At 61.6% G+C, this 20,631-nt stretch overlaps 4 protein-coding genes across 9 annotated transcripts; 2 read left to right on the forward strand and 2 right to left on the reverse strand.

Moving 5' to 3' along the window:
* Window positions 1–818: 818 nt before the first annotated feature.
* PLD3 (phospholipase D family member 3) lies at window positions 819–4,420 on the reverse strand. 3 transcript variants are annotated; one of them, XM_062019619.1, is made up of 11 exons: window positions 3,827–4,416; window positions 3,357–3,407; window positions 3,094–3,224; window positions 2,824–3,007; window positions 2,550–2,670; window positions 2,341–2,468; window positions 1,996–2,196; window positions 1,769–1,908; window positions 1,534–1,699; window positions 1,366–1,465; window positions 821–1,261 (listed from the first exon to the last, which is right to left on the reverse strand). In XM_062019619.1, exons 1-11 carry the CDS (start codon window positions 3,851–3,853, stop codon window positions 1,065–1,067), a joined length of 1,446 nt encoding a protein of 481 aa, XP_061875603.1. In that variant the 5' UTR covers window positions 3,854–4,416; the 3' UTR covers window positions 821–1,064. The 3 variants fall into 3 exon arrangements, with proteins under 3 accessions (XP_061875602.1, XP_061875603.1, XP_061875604.1); XM_062019618.1 differs by having other exon boundaries at window positions 819–1,261; window positions 1,534–1,908; window positions 3,827–4,420; XM_062019620.1 differs by lacking the exons at window positions 3,094–3,224; window positions 3,357–3,407 and having other exon boundaries at window positions 3,827–4,414.
* C26H19orf47 (chromosome 26 C19orf47 homolog) lies at window positions 4,286–9,331 on the forward strand. Its single transcript, XM_062019621.1, has 9 exons — window positions 4,286–4,484; window positions 4,927–4,985; window positions 5,267–5,354; window positions 5,612–5,726; window positions 5,823–5,904; window positions 6,069–6,191; window positions 6,752–6,898; window positions 7,229–7,299; window positions 7,864–9,331. The coding sequence occupies exons 2-9, from the start codon at window positions 4,967–4,969 to the stop codon at window positions 8,356–8,358; spliced, it is 1,140 nt and encodes a 379-aa protein (XP_061875605.1). The 5' UTR covers window positions 4,286–4,484; window positions 4,927–4,966; the 3' UTR covers window positions 8,359–9,331.
* A 159-nt stretch (window positions 9,332–9,490) lies between these two features.
* Window positions 9,491–17,837, forward strand: AKT2 (AKT serine/threonine kinase 2). Of its 3 annotated transcripts, none has more exons than XM_062019624.1 (14): window positions 9,491–9,729; window positions 12,032–12,154; window positions 12,801–12,929; window positions 13,060–13,188; window positions 13,379–13,532; window positions 13,711–13,842; window positions 14,238–14,303; window positions 14,424–14,492; window positions 14,965–15,087; window positions 15,493–15,621; window positions 15,826–16,040; window positions 16,118–16,205; window positions 16,300–16,402; window positions 16,680–17,837. In XM_062019624.1, the coding sequence occupies exons 2-14, from the start codon at window positions 12,138–12,140 to the stop codon at window positions 16,757–16,759; spliced, it is 1,434 nt and encodes a 477-aa protein (XP_061875608.1). In that variant the 5' UTR covers window positions 9,491–9,729; window positions 12,032–12,137; the 3' UTR covers window positions 16,760–17,837. The 3 variants fall into 3 exon arrangements, with proteins under 3 accessions (XP_061875608.1, XP_061875607.1, XP_061875609.1); XM_062019623.1 differs by having other exon boundaries at window positions 13,077–13,188; XM_062019625.1 differs by lacking the exon at window positions 12,032–12,154 and having other exon boundaries at window positions 13,077–13,188.
* Window positions 17,838–18,038: 201 nt separating this feature from the next.
* Window positions 18,039–20,402, reverse strand: QPCTL (glutaminyl-peptide cyclotransferase like). 2 transcript variants are annotated; one of them, XM_062019636.1, is made up of 7 exons: window positions 20,184–20,402; window positions 19,619–19,759; window positions 19,236–19,523; window positions 19,000–19,152; window positions 18,712–18,811; window positions 18,366–18,480; window positions 18,039–18,220 (listed from the first exon to the last, which is right to left on the reverse strand). In XM_062019636.1, exons 1-6 carry the CDS (start codon window positions 20,397–20,399, stop codon window positions 18,389–18,391), a joined length of 990 nt encoding a protein of 329 aa, XP_061875620.1. In that variant the 5' UTR covers window positions 20,400–20,402; the 3' UTR covers window positions 18,039–18,220; window positions 18,366–18,388. The 2 variants fall into 2 exon arrangements, with proteins under 2 accessions (XP_061875620.1, XP_061875619.1); XM_062019635.1 differs by having other exon boundaries at window positions 18,366–18,485.
* Between the last annotated feature and the right edge of the window lie 229 nt (window positions 20,403–20,631).

Below are 20,631 nucleotides of genomic sequence, written 5' to 3' on the forward strand. Positions count from 1 at the left end.
TTGGGGGGGGGAGGGATTTGAAGCTTTCCTCCCTCCACCTCTCCATGTACCAATATTAACCAGGGACCGGGGGCAACGGCAGCATCGCCCCACCAGCCCCTCGCTCTCGCCTTGGCCAAAATAAACATTAACTCCACAAAAAGCCTTGAACGTGTGGCTCGAGTGGATAGATTTGAGGGGGACTAGAGATGCTTTGAGGCGGGGTAGGGTTTGGGGGACTCAGAGCTGGTTTCAAGGGATTCCTCCACCCTGTACACAGTCCCTTGCATAACAGGAACGGTCGCTGATGACGTCAGCAGCGCCACTGGGGGCCTGCCTGAGGTGGTCAGGGGTCCCAAGCCCCTCGGATGCTGAGCAGGTCCCAAGTCCCCCGTGAGGCGCTGGCCCAGCGTGGGGACGCTGGTGATGGGTACCCAACGCTACGACATGCTAGGGAAGGTGACGTGGAGATGGTGGCCATCAAGATCCTGAAGAACAAAGGCCACCACAGCCAGGTGCCAAAGAATGAGCCGAGGCTGCTGCAGGCCTTGAGGGATGTGAGTGACGTCATCCATCTCCTTGAGTCTTTCAGTGATGGTGCCTGTATCTATCCGGTCTTCGAGCCCCAAAAGAAGAACAACTTCTCGGCGTTGCCCACCCGGCACATCCGTGCCGCTGCGGCACCTCAGTTGCTCCGAGCGGCAAAACCCAGCCCCATGCCAGTAAAGAACACAGAGAGCGATGGGCCGGGATGTGCTGCACCTGATGAAGCCCCCACGCTTCTGGCAGTGATCCCCCCCACAGATAAAAGGTTTCCTGACAGCCAGGAACAGCATCCATCTCGCTGCCGGGATGGGTTTGGCACCGCTGAGACTCGGGAAGGTTCCCCCCCCGGCGCCAGCAGGGCGCTGGGGAAAGGATGCGGTGCTCTCCGTCACCGCGTGCGGAGGATTCTCCGCTTCAGGAACAGCAACAGACTTCAGAAAACACCTTTTTTTCCCCTCTTTTTCTTTGTTTGACTCAGATTGGAGCGGGGCGCCAGGACTCGGCACCGTCACAGCCTGTGGCTCACCGTTCCCCGGCGCCTAGCGGGAGCCGCAGACGCTCTCCCACCTCTCGGCATCGACGATGTCGGTGCTGTACTGAGAGTTCCAATCCCGCTCAAAAACCGCCTGCAGCTGCTCCCGCACGGTGCCGGCGCTGATTCCGCTCCCCGTCTGGTTCACCACCAGCGCCGACCCTGCCGTCTGCGTGAAGTAGTCACCGGACCAGTTGGATGTCCCTGCGAGGGCGTTTTTAAGAGTAGGGGACCCCAGAAAACGCTCCCCAAAAGCCACCGTCACCAGCAGCCAGCGGTGACCCGCGCGGCGCTGCCGCCGCACTCACCAATGTATGCCGCCTTGTCCGTCACCATGTACTTGTTGTGGTTCACCCGGGCATAGGGGATCTGGGCTTGTGCTGTGCTCGCCGGCACCAGGAAAAGCCGCTGCAGGGAGTGAGGAGACCGTCACTCGCTGAGCCGGCTGTGTGCCCCGCTCACACCGCAACACTCACCACTTCCACGCTGTAGTGGGTCCGGTTATCGGCGACAGCGGCAAGTGACTTGAGGAAGGGGAACATGGAGACTTGGCTGTGCCGCCAGCAACCTGCCAACAACCGAACCTTGACCCGGCGTTCAAAGACAGCTTTCCGCAGGCGGTTGTCGATCGCCGGCCAGAACCTGGGGGAGAGAAAACGGTTAGGCGGCGCTGACGCCGGCGAGCTGGGCCTGGCATGGGTCTGCGTGCACCTTTGGGGGCGGGAGAATTCGGTGGTGGGTAGGTAGCTCATCACAGCGATGTCCACAAAGTCCTCAGCGGTATCGATGACGTTGAGGAGGGCACCGAGGTCCTGGGTGCGGCCAGCAGCACAGAGAGCAGGCGGGGAGCTCTGCCAGAATCACCCGAGATGGATCAAGCGTCAGCGCGGCCGATCCCCAGCACAGGGAACGCCGGCCGCGGCACATCGGGGACGTACCGAGAAGTAGACGGCGGCATCGGTGTCGTTGAGCTTCAGCTCCAAAGGCGTCTCCACGTTGAAGGTGGTGGAATAATTTGCCGGCCACGGCACCGGGATGGAAGCGCCAGGAACGCCAAGAGCCCAGTAAGCTTCAAAGATCTTCCCTAAATCCTCGGCCAAGCAGCTGCAGTTATAGACGGCAGCACCAAGCTCCTTCACCTGCGGCCAGCGGCACGGCGGCATCGTCACAGCACCAGACACTGGCCCCTTCCAGCCCCTCGGCAGGGGCGGCGGGTGGGTGTCGGTTCAGCCCTTGTGCCGTTCGGGGTGCGGGGGTGCTGCTGCTGCCACCGTGCAGCTCACCTGGGTCAAAGACCTCCAGTCCATGTTGGCGCTCCCAATGTAGAGGTGGGTGCCATCGACGAGCCAAAACTTGGTGTGCAGCACGCCGCCGGTGAGCCGCGGCATATCGACAGCACGCACCACAGCACCTGCGTGACAGAGGGTTGGGCGTCTCTCATTCCAGCTCCCCACAAAACCCCGAATCTGGGTTTTTTTTCCCCGTGACTCACCGCTCTGCTCCAGCGCTCGGAGATCGCTCAGGGGCGATTTGGCTGACGGGTGGCTGACGGCGACTCGGACAGCGACACCGCGCCGAGGTAATTGCAGTAGCTGCTCCAGGATTTGTTCACCCTGAATCAGCACGTGGTTGGAGGCCAAAGGGGAACAAGAAGCAAAGAGGAAATGACAAAATCTTAATGGGGAGGCGAGAAAATGGGAGCTGGTGCCGAGCTGAAGCGGCGGATCAGAGCTGTGCTGCAAGGGCCAGATGCCGGCAGCGCACACCTGGGTGGCGGAGGGCTCATGTGTCCGTGTGTCCTCGTTGGTCATGGTCCAGTAGAAGGAGGCGATGTCCAAGCTGCGGGTGGCCGTCCCCAGGAGGTTCATCCACGTGGAGAAGGTGGATGGATTCATCACGGAGCCATGCCCGAAGGTCATTCCCTCTGGGATGCTTTCCACCAGCACAACCCTACGGTAGGAATTTGGCAGCACCGGTGAGGCTGCAGCGCCGGCGCACCGAAGGTCTGGCGGGGTCTCCCCGTAAGCTCCTCTCACCGGCACGTGTCGCCGCAGGAGCCGCCGGCACCGTGGCGGGGGGCTGAGCTCAGACGGAGATGGCAGAGAAGAAGGAAGGCGAGGCCGAAGAGCGTGAGGAGGATGGCAGAGAGCAATGTGCCACGGGAGCACTGGGTTGAGGAGAGGGCGTGGGTGCCCCAGAATTAAGGAATAAACTCATTTACGGGGTTTAAAGTGACCCCCAATGCTGGTGGGGTCTGGCAGAGACCCCAAAACCAGCCCCTGAAGCCTGGGGAAGTTACCTTCCGTGGGAAGCATGTGGGCTGCGGCCCATGGCCCTCCAGTGGGTCCAGCTGTGATGGGGCAAATCAGGGTGCAAACACGACAATTAGGGAGGGGAAGGGCCTCACATCAGAGTGGAGCTGGTTTTCCGGGTCAAACCCACCCCAAAATGACCCAGGTTCCGAGTGCCCCCTCCCCCCACCTCCGCATTGCTGGGGGCAGGGCCTGGGTAGAAATGGGGGGGCACAAGGGGCCCTGGCGTGGGGTTCCAAGATGTCGGGCAGGGGGCTACAGGGTGCACAAACCTGGGGCTGTGGGGTGCTGTGCCGGGGCAGGAGGCCCATGGGGCACCTGAAAATGGCATTTTAGGGTACCGGGGTAGGGCAGGGAGCTACGGGGTGGCCCGGTTTGGGGTTGTAGAGTGCCAGGATGGGGCACGAGGTTCCACGACCCTCAGTTTGGTGTCTCGGGGGCGCCGGCAGGACTGTACCTGTTTGTACGTGCCACTGGGCTTCATCCCGGCGCGGCGCTGGAACACAACGAACCGGACAGGCGAGATCCCTGCCGGGACACGGCTCAGGGGGATCCTCGGCTAAGGGGAGGGATCCCTAAAAGCCCGGGCGGGGCTGAGGCTCCACAGCTGACTCACGGGGCGGGGAAGGGAAGCGCCTGGCCCTTCCTCCACCACCGGCGTCAGGCCCGGGCCTCCGTGGGAAGGGGGGAGCACATCTCGGTTTTGGGGGCGCAGAGCCCTCCTCCCCGCCCCGGGAACCGCTCTGCCCGGCGCCTCGGGGACCCCGCAGACGGGGGATCCCCCGGGATTGGCGTCCCCCGCAGGACGCCTCCCCTGTGTGGGGCCAGGGGCCGGCTGAAGGGTCGATTTGGAGCCAGGGCCCGTCTTGGGATGTGGCTCGGCGGGTCCCCTCGAACCCTCCCCTTCCCGCCCCTCCCCAGGTACCGGACACGCGGCTGCTACCGGCACAACCGCCGAGCGGCGCCCCTGTTCCCGTCCCCCCGCCGCGCCACCGGCGGCGCTCCCCGCCGGCGCGCGACGTCACTTCCGGCCCCCTGTGACCGGCATTTCCGTTACGACCTGGCGCGGCCCGGCCCGGCCCGGCGGCGGGATGAGGCGCGGCGGGAACGGAGAGGTAGGGAACGGAGAGAGGAGAGGGCAGGCGGGAACGGAGAGGTAGGGAACGGAGAGAGGAGGGGCAGGCGGGAACGGAGAGGTAGGGAACGGAGAGAGGAGAGGGCAGGCGGGAACGGAGAGGTAGGGAACGGAGAGAGGAGGGGCAGGCGGGAACGGAGAGGTAGGGAACGGAGAGAGGAGGGGCAGGCGGGAACGGAGAGGTAGGGAACGGAGAGAGGAGGGGCAGGAGGGAACGGAGAGGTAGGGAACGGAGAGAGGAGGAACGGAGAAGGGAGCGGGCAGGCGGAAAGGGGAGGAGAGTAGGAGAGGGGGAGGAGGGAGGGCGCAGGAGGAAAGGGGAGGGGGTATGGGGCAGGAGGGACGGGGAGGGGGTGTGGGGCAGAGGGCCAGCAGTAGCCCCCCCACCCCCTGCCTGCCGCCGCTAACTCTCCTGCTGCCAGGCCGCTGCCGCGTAGCCGCCCCGCCGCCGCCCCCCCGGCCATGGTGTCCGTCACTATGGGTAAGGTGCAAGTTCCATCCCTGCTGCCCCTCACCCTCCTCCCCTTTCCACGACCCCAAATCACTCCGAATTGCTCTAAAACTCCTCCAATTCCATCGTGGTCTGAGACCTTCGCCCCAACCCCCCCCCGGCGCCACCCCAGGAGCCGCTTTCCTCCCGCTCCCGTCAGTCACCCAGCGACAGCTGCCGATGCCTGGAATGAGCCTCTGGGCCGGCGCCTGCCCCACCCCCTCTTCCACATCCACTCCATTTCTCTTTGCTGTGGCCTTTTTTCTCTCCAGCAACGTCGGAATGGATCCAGTTTTTCAAGGAAGCCGGCATCCCCCCGGGCCCTGCCGTCAGCTACGCCGTCATGTTTGTGGACAACAGGTGAGGCCAGCGATGAGCCGGCACCCTCCTTGTCACGTCGTGGGGGGAAAGTGGCACCCACCAACCGATCCCCTGGTGAAGGGGAAGGAAGGAACTCACCTGTCATTCAATACTCATCTGTGCTGAGCTCCTTTTCCCTCACCGGTGCTGCTTCTATGAGGGTAGTGGGGATATTGTGCACCTTGATCAAAGCTCTCATTAATCAGAGCTCCTGAGGAGGGGGAGATCTCACCAAGCTGGGTGTTTCCTCACCGCAGGATCCAGAAGAACATGCTGATGGATCTGAACAAGGAGATCATGAACGAGTTGGGCATCACAGTGGTGGGAGACATCATCGCCATACTCAAACACGCCAAAGTCGTGTACAGGCAGGTGCGGCCCGGCCTGCTTTGCCTCCAGGCTCCTCCTCTTGGGTCTGCCTCCCAACATCCCGAGGGAAAGCACTCCTCACTGGCTTTCTCCCTTCAGGAGATGTGCAAGGCAGCCACCGAGCTGCTCGGTCCCGCCTCCCCCAGCGTCCAAGCCGAGCTGCGCCGCAACACCAGCAGCGGTGAGTGCGGGTGGAGATGGAACCCCCTCGCTCGTTAACGAGGCTGATTAATGAGTTACTTTGGAAGCTGAGGGCTCAGATGCTGTCTGCCTCCCCGATGGCCCCGGGGAAGGCTCAGGAACAGAGCTGGAGCCCCTCGGAGTTTCAACCCTCTCCCCTTCCAGCTGCCAGCCGGATGATTGCCAACAGCCTGAGCAGGGACTCGCCTCCTGCCACCCCGCTCCGGCAGCGGCCCCACGCCTCCAAAATCTCTGTCACTGTCTCCAACAAGCTGGCGGCCGTGGCAGGTAGGGAGAGAGGGCGGTGGGTAGGGAGGGAGAGCGGCGGGTAGGGATAGAGGGCGGCATGTCCTGGCAAACATAACACACACAAGTTGCTTTTTCTTTTATTTCCCGTTAAATTCTCTTCCCCTTTGGATTTTACCAGCCTGGAGGGGACCTTCAGCTCCCTTGCAGCAGGGGGCTATGGGAAAGAGGAGGGGCTCTTCACAGAGACAAGGTGTTACACAGCAAGAGGGAGGCTTGTACTGACTTCGAGGGTTGTGGGATGGTGGAATGGGCTGCCCAGACAAGCTGTGGCTGCCCCTAACCCAGGAGTGTTGAATGGGAGCAAATTGGTCTGGTGGGAGCTGTCCCTTCCCATCCTGTCCTTAAGGTGTCCCTTCCACACATACAATTCTGTGGTTGTTTGGGCTGGGAGTAGCCAAGAGACAAGGGGAAGGGTGTTTGCAGCCAGTCCCAGAGTTCGCTCGAGCCCAGGATTGCACCCGAGTGCTCATAAAACCCTTCCACTCCCTGAGTCTCGTTGCAACGAGAGCTCTCCAGTTGCCCTTCCTTCATCCCACCAGGTTTATGCGACACGGCTGGTGAAAATCCAGCGACCCCAGTGAAACGGCGCCGGGTGACGGCAGAAATGGAAGGGAAATACATCATCAACATGCCCAAGGGCACCACGCCGAGGACAAAGAAGATCCTGGAGCAGCAAGCAGCCAAAGGTCCTGGGGGGCGGTGGGGAGCTTTGATCTTCACTTCCAGAAGCCCAGCTTAGTCCCGACTTAGCCCATCATTACAAATCCCACGAGGATTCCCGTGTGCAGACAGTTAGTGGGTAGCACCTGTGGTGTCACAAGGATATCCCAACTCCCCGTGAGCCAAAAGGCTTCGGGTCGCATCAGCTTAGGCCGTAAGGGAAGGGGCCGGGGGGCCCCTGCCTCGGCGATAGGATGGGGCAGAAAGGCCACGAGCCCTCGGTGCTGACGCAGCACAGCTCCATCTTCTGGGGAACCTCCAAAAAAACAAAAACCCTGTTTCCTTGAAAACTGCAGGTGTGCAGAGGACGTCTGTCTTCGACCGTCTGGGAGCCGAGGCAAAAGCGGACACAGCCGCCGGAGGGAAGGTGAGAAGACGCGAGGTTGCGGCTGCAGCTCGCTTTAGCTGTCGCTCTCGGCGGCTGTGCCAAACCCCACCGTGGTCCTGGCACGAGGATCCTTCTCCCTGAGGGGATTAGGAGTCCTGAAACAACTGGCAAGGGGTGGGGAAACACCAGGGAAAAGCAGGATGGAGCCAGCAAGAGCAAGCGGATGAGCAGGTCCCTGGGCAATTCCCGTCTGCATTTCTGTGCTGACCCCTCTCGTGAGGGACACGGGAGGTCTCTGGTCTCCTCAGCGAGGAAGTCTTGGGATGTAAAATAAGTCGCAGGCTTAGCCCCTTAAGAAAAAAATGAGAGAGAATATGATTGTGGGGGTCATTTGTAGACCTGTTCTGTAGCCTAATCGTTAATTTAACAGCTGGAGTTAACAGTTTTGCATCATTACGCCCCAAAACACTTTGTGGGCGAGGTCAGCATCTGCCTTGCCTCCATCGTGGTGGCAGAAGTCAGGGGACAAAGAAGGGGAGGGTAAATCGGGCACTGGAAATCCAGCTGTGGGTGCTGACGGGCTCCTCCTCCCTCACCTCCCAGCCCACAGGAGTGTTCAGCAGACTGGGTGACGCGCTGGGGGCCGATGGGGACAAAGCCACTGAGAGCGACGACGACTGCTCTGTCCTCCAGTACGCCGGCGTCCTAAAAAAGCTCACCAAACCTCCCCGTAAGGAAGGTGCCGAGCCGGGACGAGCTGTCAAGGCGAAAGCCACCAGCTCAGAAGCCAAACCCGTCGCTGTCGCCACCACCATCCGGCGACTCGGCCGCGGGAACCCCACCAGCATCCGCCTGGCGACCAAACCGCACCCTGCGGCACTCAGAACGGGCAGCAGCGGCGTCCCGGCGGTGCCGGCTGAAGCCCAGGACGGCAGCATCACCAGCACCAAGGATAGGAACGAGCCCGAGTTTCGGGTGACGATCAAAAGGACCTGGGGGTGCGGGAAGGTGAGCAGCACCAGCGAGACCCCCGGCGCTCAGATGGACAGCGCTGGCACCGTCAGCGTCTTCAAGCGCCTGGGCAGGAAACCGGACTGACCCCCGCGGCCTCCCGCCTGCCCCCTCCCCTCCCGACGGCTGCCTCTTCTTCCCTGTCCGTTTACTCACCCTCAGGAGCTCGCAGGCTTTCATGCTGCCTTCGTCTTCTCTTAACCTCACAGGAAAACAATGGTAATCCCATGGGGAGAAGCTTCATCCCACAGAGAAACACTGATGCCCCAGGGAAGCAGCAGAGGGAGGGGAGGAAAAGCCCTTCCAATGGGTTTCCTGACAGCAAAGGCAGCAGCTGCGGGGCCAGATCCTTGCTCTCCAAAGCCTGTTTTCTCCCTCCCCCGCAGGTTCTGTGCTGTATTGGGCCTGGAGAGTTCCGGGGGAGTGGGGGGCTGTTCCTTCTGGGCTTTTCCTCCTTTGCAGGGTGTTTTTTTTTACCCTTATGTAGGAATTTGTACCAAAATGACCCTGTGAGTGGCAGCTTGCTGCAAGGGTGCTTAATTTTTAAGCCTCCAAAAATACAACCGACCCCAAAGCTTCACAAAACCTCCTTGCAAACTCCCCCCCTAAAAAAAACAAAATCCCCGAATTGCCTTAATCTTATCCATTCCAAACCGTTCAGCCCACTGCTCGATTTTGGGCTCAAGCTCACTCAAACACAAACCCTAACACGGCTGCCACAGGGTTTCACCGATATTGATTGTCCCCTCCACTTTGTTGCCCTCACAAGTTCATTTCTCACGTCGTGTCTTCACCCAGCGTTGCTGCCGGCTCTGAAAACACCTGGTTTTGTCCACAAAAGAAAGACAAGGAGGGGTAGAGGCAGCTGTGGGGTGAGGCAGGGTTCTAACGGTGGCTCTAATAAGAAAAACCACTAATCTTTTCGGTTTTACCTTGTTTTGGGAGATTTTTCTTTACTCCTCGGGCATCGTTTGGTGTGAAAACAAGGGAGTTTGGGCAATTTTTTGGCTTTCTACGAAGCCCGCGGGGGAGCTTTTTGCAATAAAGCGTGGAAACGGCACCGCGTGGCGTTGACTGAAGCGCCTTTGTTCCCGGGACCGGGACCCCCGTCCCGGCGGGTGCTGAGCCCCGTTTCGCGGGGGCGGAGCCGCGCGGTCCCTCCCCCAGGCCGCGCACGCGCATTGCCGCCCCCGTGCGCGCAGGCGCGAGCCGCCGAGCGGGGCATGCGCAGTGCGTCCGCGGGGCGCGAGCGGGGTCTTCAGCTCTCCGTGTTCCCCGCCCCCAGCCCCCCCGCAGCCCCAACCCCCCCGCCTCAGCCTCCCACCCGTGTGCCTGCGCTTCCCGAACTCCGTGCTCCGGGAGCGCGGGCGCCTCTGATAAGGTGGAACCGGGACGGGAAGCCTTAGTGCTACGGGGATGAGCGACGGTAGCCGGCCGGGCCTGCGGCGTCCATGACAGGTGAGGACACGGCCCTGCTTCCTCCGCTTCCCCTCCCCCCCAAACTCCCCTGCGCCGCGCAATGGGCTCGCTCACCCCCCCAGTTGCGCGCCGCACGGAACGCACCACCCGCGCTCCTCTGACAGGGGTGCGTGGCGCCGGCCGCCCTTCCCCCCCCCCCCCCCCGCGCCGCTGCATGGACCAGCCCGTCTCCTGAGGGGCGCCGCAGGGACCACACCACCCACGAAATTGGGGGGAGGGGTGGGGAGAGAGCTCCCCTCCCGCGGCCCCGGGATGCGCCCACCCGCCGGGGGCGAGGGGCAAACACGCGGCTGCAGCTCGCGGCCGAGCTGGGCCGGGGGGTCCTTCGGCGCGGTGTCCGGGGTGGCTACTCTGGGGAGTCTGTGCAGGCTGAGGGCCCCGAAACGAGGGGCCACGGCAGGCTTGAGAGGCCGGAGGTGTAGAGGTGACTGGTAGGACTGGAGGTAGCCTCTCGATGTTGAGGGTGAGGGGGCTTCTCTGCGAGGATGACATGGAGGGGCCTAGCAGGGGGCCGGGGGGCTGTTCCTAGGGGGTGAGGTGGGAGGCTCTGGCAGGTTTGGGGGTGCTGTCCTAGGAGTGTGATGCGGGGCCCCTCCGTGTGGGGTTTGGGGACCACCCCTCGCCTGGGGCAATGCACCATACCCCTGGCTTTTGGCACTGACACCTTCAGGCCCCTGAAAGCTCCTTACGGCTTGTCCCCGGGACATGATGCACCCCACCATACCGGTGTCTGTGGGGCTGTCGGGATCCCTCTGCGGAGGGTGCAGTTCCCATCCATCATTAGGAATAACTGAATGTGCCTAACGACTGCTGCTCGTCCCATCTCTTCCGTAGCCATAGAATCATGGAATGGTGGGGTTGGGAGGAACCTCCAGAGCTCATCCAGTCCAACCCCCCTGCAGAAGCAGGTCAACGTAGATCAGGTCACACAGGAACGTGGCCAGATGGGTCTTGAAGCCCTCCAAGGAAGGAGCCTCCACATCCTTCCTGGGCAGCCTGGGCCAGGGCTCTCTCACCTCACACTAAAAGAGTTTCTTCTTATGTTTAAGTGGAAGCTTTTGTGTTCCAGCTTCATCCCATCACCCCTTGTCCTGTTGCTAGCTACAACAGAAAAAAGTGCTGCCCCAACCTCCTGACACCCACCATTTAGATATTTGTAAATGTTAACAGATCTCCCCTCAGTCTCCTCTGCTCCAGACTAAACAACCCCAGGTTCTGCAGCCTTTCCTCATATGAAAGATGCTCCAGTCCCCTGACCATCTTGGTGGCCCTGCGCTGGACTCTCTCCAGCAGCTCTCTGTCCCTCTTGAGCTGAGGAGCCCAGAACTGGACACAGGACTCCAGCTGAGGCCTCACCAGGGCAAAGTAGAGGGGGAGAAGAACCTCCCTTGACCTGCTGGCCACACTCTTCTTGATGCATCCCAGGCTGCCATTGGCTTCTTGCCCATGAGGGCACGTTGCTGGCTCATGTTTAGTTTATTATCAACCAGCACTCCCAGGTCTCTCTCTGCAGAGCTGCTCTCCAGCAGGTCACCCCCAGCCTGTCCTGGTGCAGGGGGTTGTTCCTCCCCAGCTGCAGGGCTCTGGGGGCTCAGGGGTGAGGAGGGAGCTGCTCTCCAGCCCATGCCGCCTGTCCCACGTCCTTCCCTGCCGTGGAGTCCCCAAAACCCCCCTCCTTATGGCAGGAGGATCCCAAGATGCTCATGAGGAGCAGAGTTCCCATCAGGAACAGACACAGGCAGGTTTACTGCAGCAAGGAAGAGAAATTACTTCTCTTTCCCTTCCCAAACCACCTCTATCCCTGGGGCAGAGGGAGAGACTGATAAAGGTGAGACTGAAGGTTTTAAAGTCAGGCTGGAGGGCTGGCACAATCCCCTCTGGCTGCCGACGGGTCGCGTTCGCAGCCCCTCGTCCCACCCGCTGCCATCACCCGGCGCAGCAGGATTTTGGAGCCCAGGGAGTTAAATCCTGTCAGGTGACTCCGATTAATTTTTCTCTAGTTGTTTGTTTTGCAAGGGACGGTTGCTCCCCCCCTCCTCTCCTCCCCTCCTTCCCCAAGCCTGTCCAACCCTCCCTCATCACACGGCAGCCGGGTGAAGGGATGATGCTGTCGAACCTGCTCCGTCCCGGCACCTCCAGGTTTGCGAGGCCACCAGGAGGCTTTAATCCGCGCATGGGGGTGGTTTAATGCCGAACACCGGCTGCCTCCCCTCAAGGGAGGGGAAAGAAAAGTATCAGGAGCTCCGCTGGCTTTCGTGCAGCACCTCTCTTGTCCACACAGCTCACCTCCGCAGCCGCCGCCATTAGCTGCTCCCCCGGTTCTGCAGCAGAGAGGGGGCTAGAGCCCGTGGCAGCACCATGAACGAAGTGTCGGTCGTGAAGGAGGGATGGCTGCACAAGAGAGGTGAGGGACGGGAGCCCGGGAGCCGGCTTGGTGGCGGTGGCTTCCCTCCAAGGCCGGGTCACCACGGGGAATCTGGTGCCGCAGCTGCGGCTGGGAAAGGAGAGCTCTGGTTTCCAGTTACAGGCGATTTTAACCTTTCCCTGGCACAAACTGGGGCGGAGGGGGAGTCTCTGCTTCCTCTGGCCCCAAAGCAGGGCATGGGGCATCTTGGCACTGCAGGCCATCCCAAAACCTGCGAGTGCCCTTCCCCTTCGTCTTTCTTCTGCTCCTGGCTCAGCTCAGCAGCTCTCCCAGAGGGTCAGTGACGCCACGTCACTGGCCTTCAGTCTGTGACACCGTCAGCTCCTCCAGCAGTGTCAGCTTTTGCTGCTTGCCACGCTGGCAAGCCAGAGGACGGTCCCAACGTCTCCCCGTGGACCCTCTAGTCTGGTTTGCCAAGATGCCTGCTGCAGTAGCCCTGCTGCGAGACTTCCCCCCAGGCATCCCTGTGTTATTTTTAGCTGCGTAGGGAGAGCATTGCAGCACTGTGGCAGCTGCCTGCGTTGCGGGGGGGTTATTTTTAGACCCTTATTTTTCCTTTGCTCGCTGAGGGCGGTTTGCGAGGGCAGCCGGAGTGAAACCTGCGCGCCATCCTCTCCTCTTGCAGGGGAATACATCAAAACGTGGCGTCCCCGCTACTTCCTGCTGAAGAGCGATGGCTCCTTCATCGGCTACAAGGAGCGGCCAGAGACATCGGACCACAGCTTGCCACCTCTGAACAACTTCTCGGTGGCAGGTACGTCGCTGCGGGCGGCTTCGGGGCTGCTGGCAGTTATGGGCAGGGTTGGGCAGGGCATCTCCATCCCAAAGGGGTCGGGATGAGGACGTTTCATCCAAAACCATCCACTTGTCTTTCGCACGTTGAGTTTTAAACCTGCCCCAGAGTGCCAGCTGATGAAGACGGAACGGCCTCGGCCCAACACCTTCGTCATCCGATGCTTGCAGTGGACGACGGTCATTGAGAGGACGTTCCACGTGGACTCTGCTGAAGAGCGGTAGGCACACACGTTGGCCCCTTCCTCTGGGAGTCTGGGACAAATAGCAGGTTGCACAGATCCTACCTGGGGGAGAGCCCCAAAATTTCTCGCCTGCCATTCCCGTCGTCCTGCAAACGCCACAGGGGTGGCTGCAGCCCCTCCCCTCGCTGATCCTCACCACTCTCCTGAGCCCCCTTTGTCTCCGTAGCGAGGAGTGGATGCGAGCCATCCAAACGGTAGCGAACAGCCTGAAGAACCAGGAACCAGAGACGGATGCGATGGATTACAAGTGTGGGTCTCCTAATGATGGCACCAGCGCCGAGGAGATGGAGGTGGCCGTCAGCAAGACCCGCACCAAGGCCGTAAGTTGCCCCGGAGCAGCACCCTGTGGCAGATGGGGGGACCATGTGGGATGAGCCTTATCCCCGATGGTGTCTGATGCCGCTGGGATAACGGTACTTGAAGCGGCTCAGAACAAAAAACCCTTCCCCATTCGCCCGTGCCGCAGACCCTCACCCATGTCTCCCCTCTTCTCCACAGACCATGAATGACTTTGATTACCTGAAGCTCCTGGGAAAGGGCACTTTTGGCAAAGTCATCTTGGTGCGGGAAAAGGTCACCGGCCGCTATTACGCCATGAAGATCCTACGGAAAGAGGTCATCATCGCCAAAGTACGTGCTGAGGAGAGAGGGAGCTCAAGGGCACCGGGGAAGAGTTTGGGTTGGAAAGGACCTTTAACTGTCAAACGCCCCAAAATGTCAGGATGGTTTTCGAAGCGTGCTGAGCACTGACCAGCTCCTGCTGTGCTCCAAACATGGGAGGGGAGTCCAAGAATTGTCCTTGGCTCGGACTGAGCGACTCTGTGGGACAGACGCTCTGTCATGGTGCTGCCACATTCTCCTCTGGACGATCTGCCTGGCAAACCCTTCACCCCACGGGAACGGACACAGGGCAAAGCCGTTGCTTTGAGCTTTTCTTCTGGGAATAGTTGTCCAGCGGTGAAAAATCTCTGGTTTCCCAGAAACAGCAAGGGAAAAGGGTGCTTAACTTTCTTCTCCCTCTGCAGGATGAGGTGGCACACACTGTCACGGAGAGCCGGGTGCTGCAGAACACCAGGCACCCCTTCCTCACCGTAAGTCTGGCTGGTGGCAGTAAGGGAGCAGTGGTGCACCCCAAAACCCCTCACCACTGCCTCTGGAACTGCAAGAGCCCTGCAGCTCCTCCAAGACTTTATTCTTCCCCCATCTTGTAGGCGCTGAAATACGCCTTTCAGACAAACGACCGGCTGTGCTTCGTCATGGAGTACGCCAACGGTGGAGAGGTGGGAGCTTGAGGCCTGACACTCCTCCCGGGGCTCTCAAAGATCATGTTTTCAGCTCATGAACGGACAATTTGTTCCATGGTCTCCCCCCACACGCGTTTGGGGAGGAAGAGCTTTCAGCTCTCCTCTTGCCCTGAGTTTTCCCAGCTTCTCTCCTTGCTCTTGCTTACGCAGCAAGGCCATTGGGTCTATGAAGCGACTGTCCAGGGGCCCTCTGAGCCCTCCTATCACCCAGGCAGCACCTCCAGCCACCGCTGGAGCCCGTTACCTTCCACCCTCCAGCTTTGCTTCCCCACTCTGCTTTCCTCGGCCAATGCACGGCAACACTCTTGCCCCCGAGCAGAGGGCGGCATTCTGGCGAGGAGCTTAGTACGCACATGACCGCATCAGCTGCGATTAACCCGGGATTCGCTGGGGTTTTGGATTGGGGGTTTGAGCATCAGCCTGTTCTCTTTTCTTTCTTCCCGTCAAGCTGTTCTTCCACCTCTCAAGAGAACGAGTCTTCACGGAGGACCGAGCCCGTTTTTACGGCGCGGAAATAGTGTCTGCGCTGGAGTACCTGCACTCCCGGGATGTGGTGTACAGGGACATCAAGGTACCAACCAGCCCGGCAGCGCCGGCATCCGGCCCTGCCTGAGCCCTGGCACGCTTTTACTGTTCCTCACCTTGTGTGTAGAGGTGTGGGATCGGCTCCCAGCTCCCCAGAAAGGCCTCAAAAGGTCTCAGCCAGCGGAGCGTGTGCGCAGTTGATGTGACACTTGGTGCGAGTGGGATGCTCGCTGCTCTCTGCCCCGGGGCTAGAGGGATTTTCACACGTGTTATTGCAGGAGTGAGGGCAGGAGTTTGGTTTCATCGGTGAGGGCTTGAACTCGCCCTGCGGGAAGGTGGAACTCTCGTTCCCATCATGCAGCAACAGACCAAGACCTCCACCTCGCTGCCGGAGCAGCGTCTTCCTCCCACACTCCCAGCTTCGCTTAGCTCCAAACTTCTCTTTTTTCAGCTGGAAAACCTCATGCTGGATAAAGATGGACACATCAAAATCACCGACTTCGGGCTCTGCAAGGAGGGCATCTCGGATGGAGCCACCATGAAGACCTTCTGCGGGACGCCCGAGTACCTGGCTCCGGAGGTACCCGCCGCCTCCCCACAGCCACTCTCGTGCCAAAGAGGTTGTTCTGTGGTGGTTATTCCCACAGCCCCCGACGGCACTGGCTCGGCGGGGGCTTCTCCAAACACCTGGGTTGTACCTGGAATGGTTTTCCGTCTCCTTCCATGCGTTGCTGCCTGGTTCTTCAGCCTCCTCAGCACCATCCTCTCCATCTTCCCCATGCAGGTCCTGGAGGACAATGACTACGGCCGCGCCGTGGACTGGTGGGGTCTGGGAGTCGTCATGTACGAGATGATGTGTGGTCGCCTCCCCTTCTACAACCAGGACCACGAGCGCCTCTTTGAACTGATCCTCATGGAGGAGATCCGCTTTCCTCGTACCCTCAGCCCCGAGGCCAAATCCTTACTGGCTGGGCTGCTCAAGAAGGATCCCAAACAGAGGTGAGTGTCTGCCGGGGACGGGCCGAGGGGACCCCGCGGTGCTGCTGGCGGTTCCGGACACGCCTCTGTGCCCTCAGGCTTGGCGGAGGTCCCAGCGATGCCAAGGAGGTGATGGAGCATCGCTTCTTTGCCCCCATCAACTGGCAGGACGTGGTTCAGAAGAAGGTAGGAAGAGAAGGGGACGCTTGGAGGGGCTGAAGGGGCAGGCGAGCTCTTCGCACGCCGCCAGCGAGTGAATTCTGTCCTGCTCTCCCATCAGCTGGTGCCACCGTTCAAGCCCCAGGTGACATCTGAGATTGACACGCGGTATTTCGATGACGAGTTCACTGCCCAGTCCATCACCATCACCCCACCAGATCGCTGTGAGTGCCAGTGCTGCCCAGAAACAGGACCCCCCCTTTGCCGCCCGCACCCCTTCCTCTCACACGGCCTCACTTTCCTCTCGTGGCAGTTGCTGGCATCGCTGTCACAGCTCTGTAAACTCTACCAAGTCCCTCCTGCTGCCCAGGACACATCTTGGGCGGCTTTTGGTGGCATCTCTGCTGTTGGAGGGAGCGGGGGAGCTGGTGAACATGCTCGGGGAGGCTTAGGCAGCATCTGCCCTCACCCTCAAACCCTTTCCCATCCACGGCTTTGCAGATGACAACATGGGCTCCCTGGAGAACGACCAGCGGACGCACTTCCCCCAGTTCTCCTACTCTGCCAGCATACGGGAGTAACCAGCAGCAGTGGGACTCGGCCTCTGAGGAGGAGGAGGAGGGTTTGGGGGTTTTCTCGTGGCAGGAGAGTTTCTCTCCCGTGGGGAGAATTATTCTTCCACGCCAGGCAGAAGGGGCTGGGACACTGCGGCACCTTTGGGACGCCGAAGCCCTACCGAGTGCTCACCGAGCTGTGCCTCCAGCCCCTGGGACTGCTTCCATTTTAATTATTGTTATTATTATTATTTTTTTTAAATACTAGAAGTGCTTGCAGCTTTTTAAAACCAACCCCCACCTCCCCACAACCGTGGCCTTGCCTGCCCGAGCCCCCAGCAGCTCAGCCAGCCCTCCGCTCGGTAAAACCCACTGCTCCTAGTTGAAGTGAAGCTGTTTTGACAGCAGCAGGGAGGGAAACCCCCACCCCAGGCTGCCCTGAGGAGCCGTTCAGGACACACCGTGGAGCATGGGGGACACGTCTCAGCCCCTCCCATCCCACAACTGAACCAGCAGTGACTGAAAAGCAGCCATACCTTGGATGGGTGCCTCAGCCCCACAGCCGCCTCGGCCCTGAGGAAAACGCCATCCCAAGAGCAATACTTTGGCTTCTCCAGTGCCTTAAAGCCAGGAACCGTGGTGAGTCCGGGCTCGGTGCCTCCAGCCCCATCTGGCATCCTCGGCAGAACCGATGCCCTGCGGTCGCGGTGCAGCGGAACGACGGGGTCTCTGCCAGCGCCCGCTGCACCGGCTCCACACCAGGAGTCGCATCCCTGGCGCCTTTTGGTAGAGGCCACTGGCCCCAGGGCTGCCCAGCTGGGCCAGGGCCAAGCTTGGACTCCAGTGCAGCCAACACGGAACTGCAACTGGGAGGCATCTGCTGCTGCTTCCCCCAGCGAGCAACGCAGAGAAGTCACTTTGGTTGTTTCTTAGTTCCCTGTTGCCCAAATTCAGTTGGATTACCTTCAGAATAGCAGGGTGGGAGGATGATCTGCTCAACAAGGGCGCAGTGGGGCAGCGTCCCCAGCGTGGCAGCAGCCACGGGCCGGCAGCTTTCGCCCTCATCTTTGTACGGTACAAGCAATAAAAGGGGGATTCTTTTTGTTCTTTTTGTTGGGTTTTTTGAGTGGGGATCTTGGACTCCTTTGGGGCAGGGAAAGGGGAGGCTGAGAAACCCTTCTGCCCTAAAAGGGACGCAGGCACTGTACTGCCTGCTGCCTGAGGGCCCAAGTCGTGCTCCCCAGAGTCCCCAGATCCTCCTCCCTGGGGTCTGTCCCCACGGCAGGCAACAGCACAGGACACAGCATTGGTCACCAACCGCTTTACTGGTGGCTCACAGGGCTCAGAGCTGCAGGAACTCAGCCACGAAGGCAAGCAGGATCTTGCCCAGGTCCTCCATGGTGGGAGGGTGTAGGTTGTCCTCGGTGTCCTCAAGCGTGTGCCACACGCGGGGGAAGGGCAGGGGGATAAGGTGCAGCACAGGGACACCTGCAGGGTTGTGGAGGGGGGGGAACGTGTCCCCCCTTGTGCTGTCAGCCCACAGGATTCCAGCTACCCACCCTGCTCCTCGCTCTGGCCACGCAGCAGCGGGACACGGGGGACAACAAACTCTAAGGAGGAGCGGGGATGTCACCTAGCTGGAGGAAGGGGACGTGGTCATCCTCGACGGGTCCTGGGGCCGGGCTGAGGCGGAAGAAGGGCTGGTCCTGGGAGGATGATGTGTGCAGCAGCCCTAGGCGCCGCAGCCGCTGCTCTGGGCCGGGAACGTGGCAGGACAGAACCTTCTGTAACACCTCTGGCCTTCTCTCTTCCCATCCCAGCCCCTTGTCCCCATCCTGTCCTCATTTCCATCCCTGTCCCAGACCTGCATCCCACCTTGGCCTCCATCCATGTGCCCCCATCCCATCTCATCCCCAACCCTGTTCCCACCCAATCCCCCTTGTCCCCATCCCCTTCCTGACCCTGTCCCCGTGTCCTACCAATGGCGACGAGGCGCAGGAACCAGTGGTGGGTGCGGGGGAAGTGGCTGTGGATGGCAGGGTGGCGGGCACCCAGCAGGTCCAGCAGCACCAACAGGCTCTGTGGCACAGGACACCAGCGTACTGGTGGGGACACCAGCACAGGGACACCACCATGCCACCACTCAGGTGTCGGGGGACTACCCCAGCTGGTCCAACACCAGGGTGCCACCAGACCACCCCCGCTGCCATGCCACCACCCTCAGGTGCCACTAACCTCCTACCACCACAGTACTGGTTGCCACTCACCATGGCGGTGATCTGGGTGCCACCTGGCCCATGGGGAGTGGCGGCCATCCGTGCTGCCAAGTGCCTGGCACCATAGAGGGAGTCGGTGGCACTCCAGTCTTCAAATGCCTCCTCCCCGTCCAGGAACAGCAGCTGCAGCGTTACCTCTGCACCCTGCTGGGACACTGGCGTTACCTCTGCACCCTGCTGGGGGGGGGGGGTTCAAGCCCTGGGTCCACCCCTCACCCATCACCCACCCTGTCCTTGGCGCGCCGCAGTGGGTGGTCGAGGGCAGCTGCCAGCTCCAGGAGGATGGCGCAGGGCACAGCTGAATCTGTGGCCCCCAGAAAGACCCTCTGTCCGGGACCAGGAGGCAAGACCTTGGTGTCGTAGTGACAGGCGAGGACTAGACGGTGGGGGGCGGTGGGGGCCGCCGTGGCTACCACGTTGGTGAAGGTCACGGGTCCCCGGGGAGTGACAGCTTCAAAGGCATCGAGCTCCAGGTGCCAGGTGGCCCCCAGGGCACCCAAATGTCCCACAATGTGCTGCAGGGACAGGGACCTCCGGTGAGGTGACACCCGAGGGCGGGTGCGGCAGCGCCCTGGGACGCGAGCGCCTGGGGGAGCGGGGGGGCTCTTACCTGGCGAGCCGCGCGGCTCCCGCGACCCCCCGGCACCCGCTCCCGCAGGAGGGGCCGCAGGAACGTGTCCCGCAGGCGAGTGGCATCCAGCCGCCCCAGCAGCGCCCGCAGAGCCTGCTCTGGACGGGGGCTGGCGGGGGGCTGCAGGGGGCTGTGTCAGTATCTGGACGGGGAAACTGGGGTCTCCCAAGAGGCTTTAGGGGTCCCTAGAGAGGTCTGAGGTGGCCCAAACGGGAGTATTGGGGGAGGGGAGTCTTAAGAAGTTGGGTACCCTGGGGGAGGGCACCGGGGGATACGAGGGGGTTGAAGAGTGTTTGGGTGTCCCCGGAGGTGGCCTGAAGTGCCCCGAGATCCCCTGTGTACCCCTGGGATGGAGACCAGCGGACTGGGACGGTCCTGAGAGGGGCTGGGGAGATCCCGGGAGAGGTCAGGGCGCTCCCACATGCTCTAGGGACTCGCGGGGATAGGCGAGGCTCTCCATGCTCACCCTCCCCGGCCCCTCCCTGTCTGAAAACCAACCGACACCTCCCCTCCTGGATCCTCCCCCACCGCGCCGCTACCTCACCGGGCCAGCGTCCCTCTCCCCGCCAAGCCAGGCGATGTAAACGACGGCGGCTGCAGCAGCCGCCAAAGCCAGCAGCGGCAACAGCGTCCGTGAGCACCTACGGGACGGCGGGCAGAGCCCGAGGACCGACACCGGAACGGGCACCGGGACCGGGCCGGGGCCAGGCCCCGAACCCGCGGCCCGGGAGCGGCGGCAGCCAGCGGCGCCTTTCCGCATGGCGCGGGGGCGGGGCCGGGAGGGGCGTGGTCTCTGGGGCGCTGCCTCATTGGGCGGCGCCGGGGGCGTGGCCGAGGGGCGTGGCGCGCGCGCGGGGCTGGAGGGGGGAATCTGGTGGCTTGTGCGTCCAGCGTGCGGCCACCGCAGCCCCAGCGTGCCGTGACGTCACTCGCCGGGCGGGACGGGACCGCACATGTCGCCTGGGGCGTTGGGGGCATCAGTCCGAGGCACT

The sequence above is a fragment of the Colius striatus genome (genome assembly GCF_028858725.1).
Source record: "Colius striatus isolate bColStr4 chromosome 26 unlocalized genomic scaffold, bColStr4.1.hap1 SUPER_26_unloc_1, whole genome shotgun sequence".
NCBI classification, from domain to species: Eukaryota; Metazoa; Chordata; class Aves; order Coliiformes; family Coliidae; genus Colius; species Colius striatus.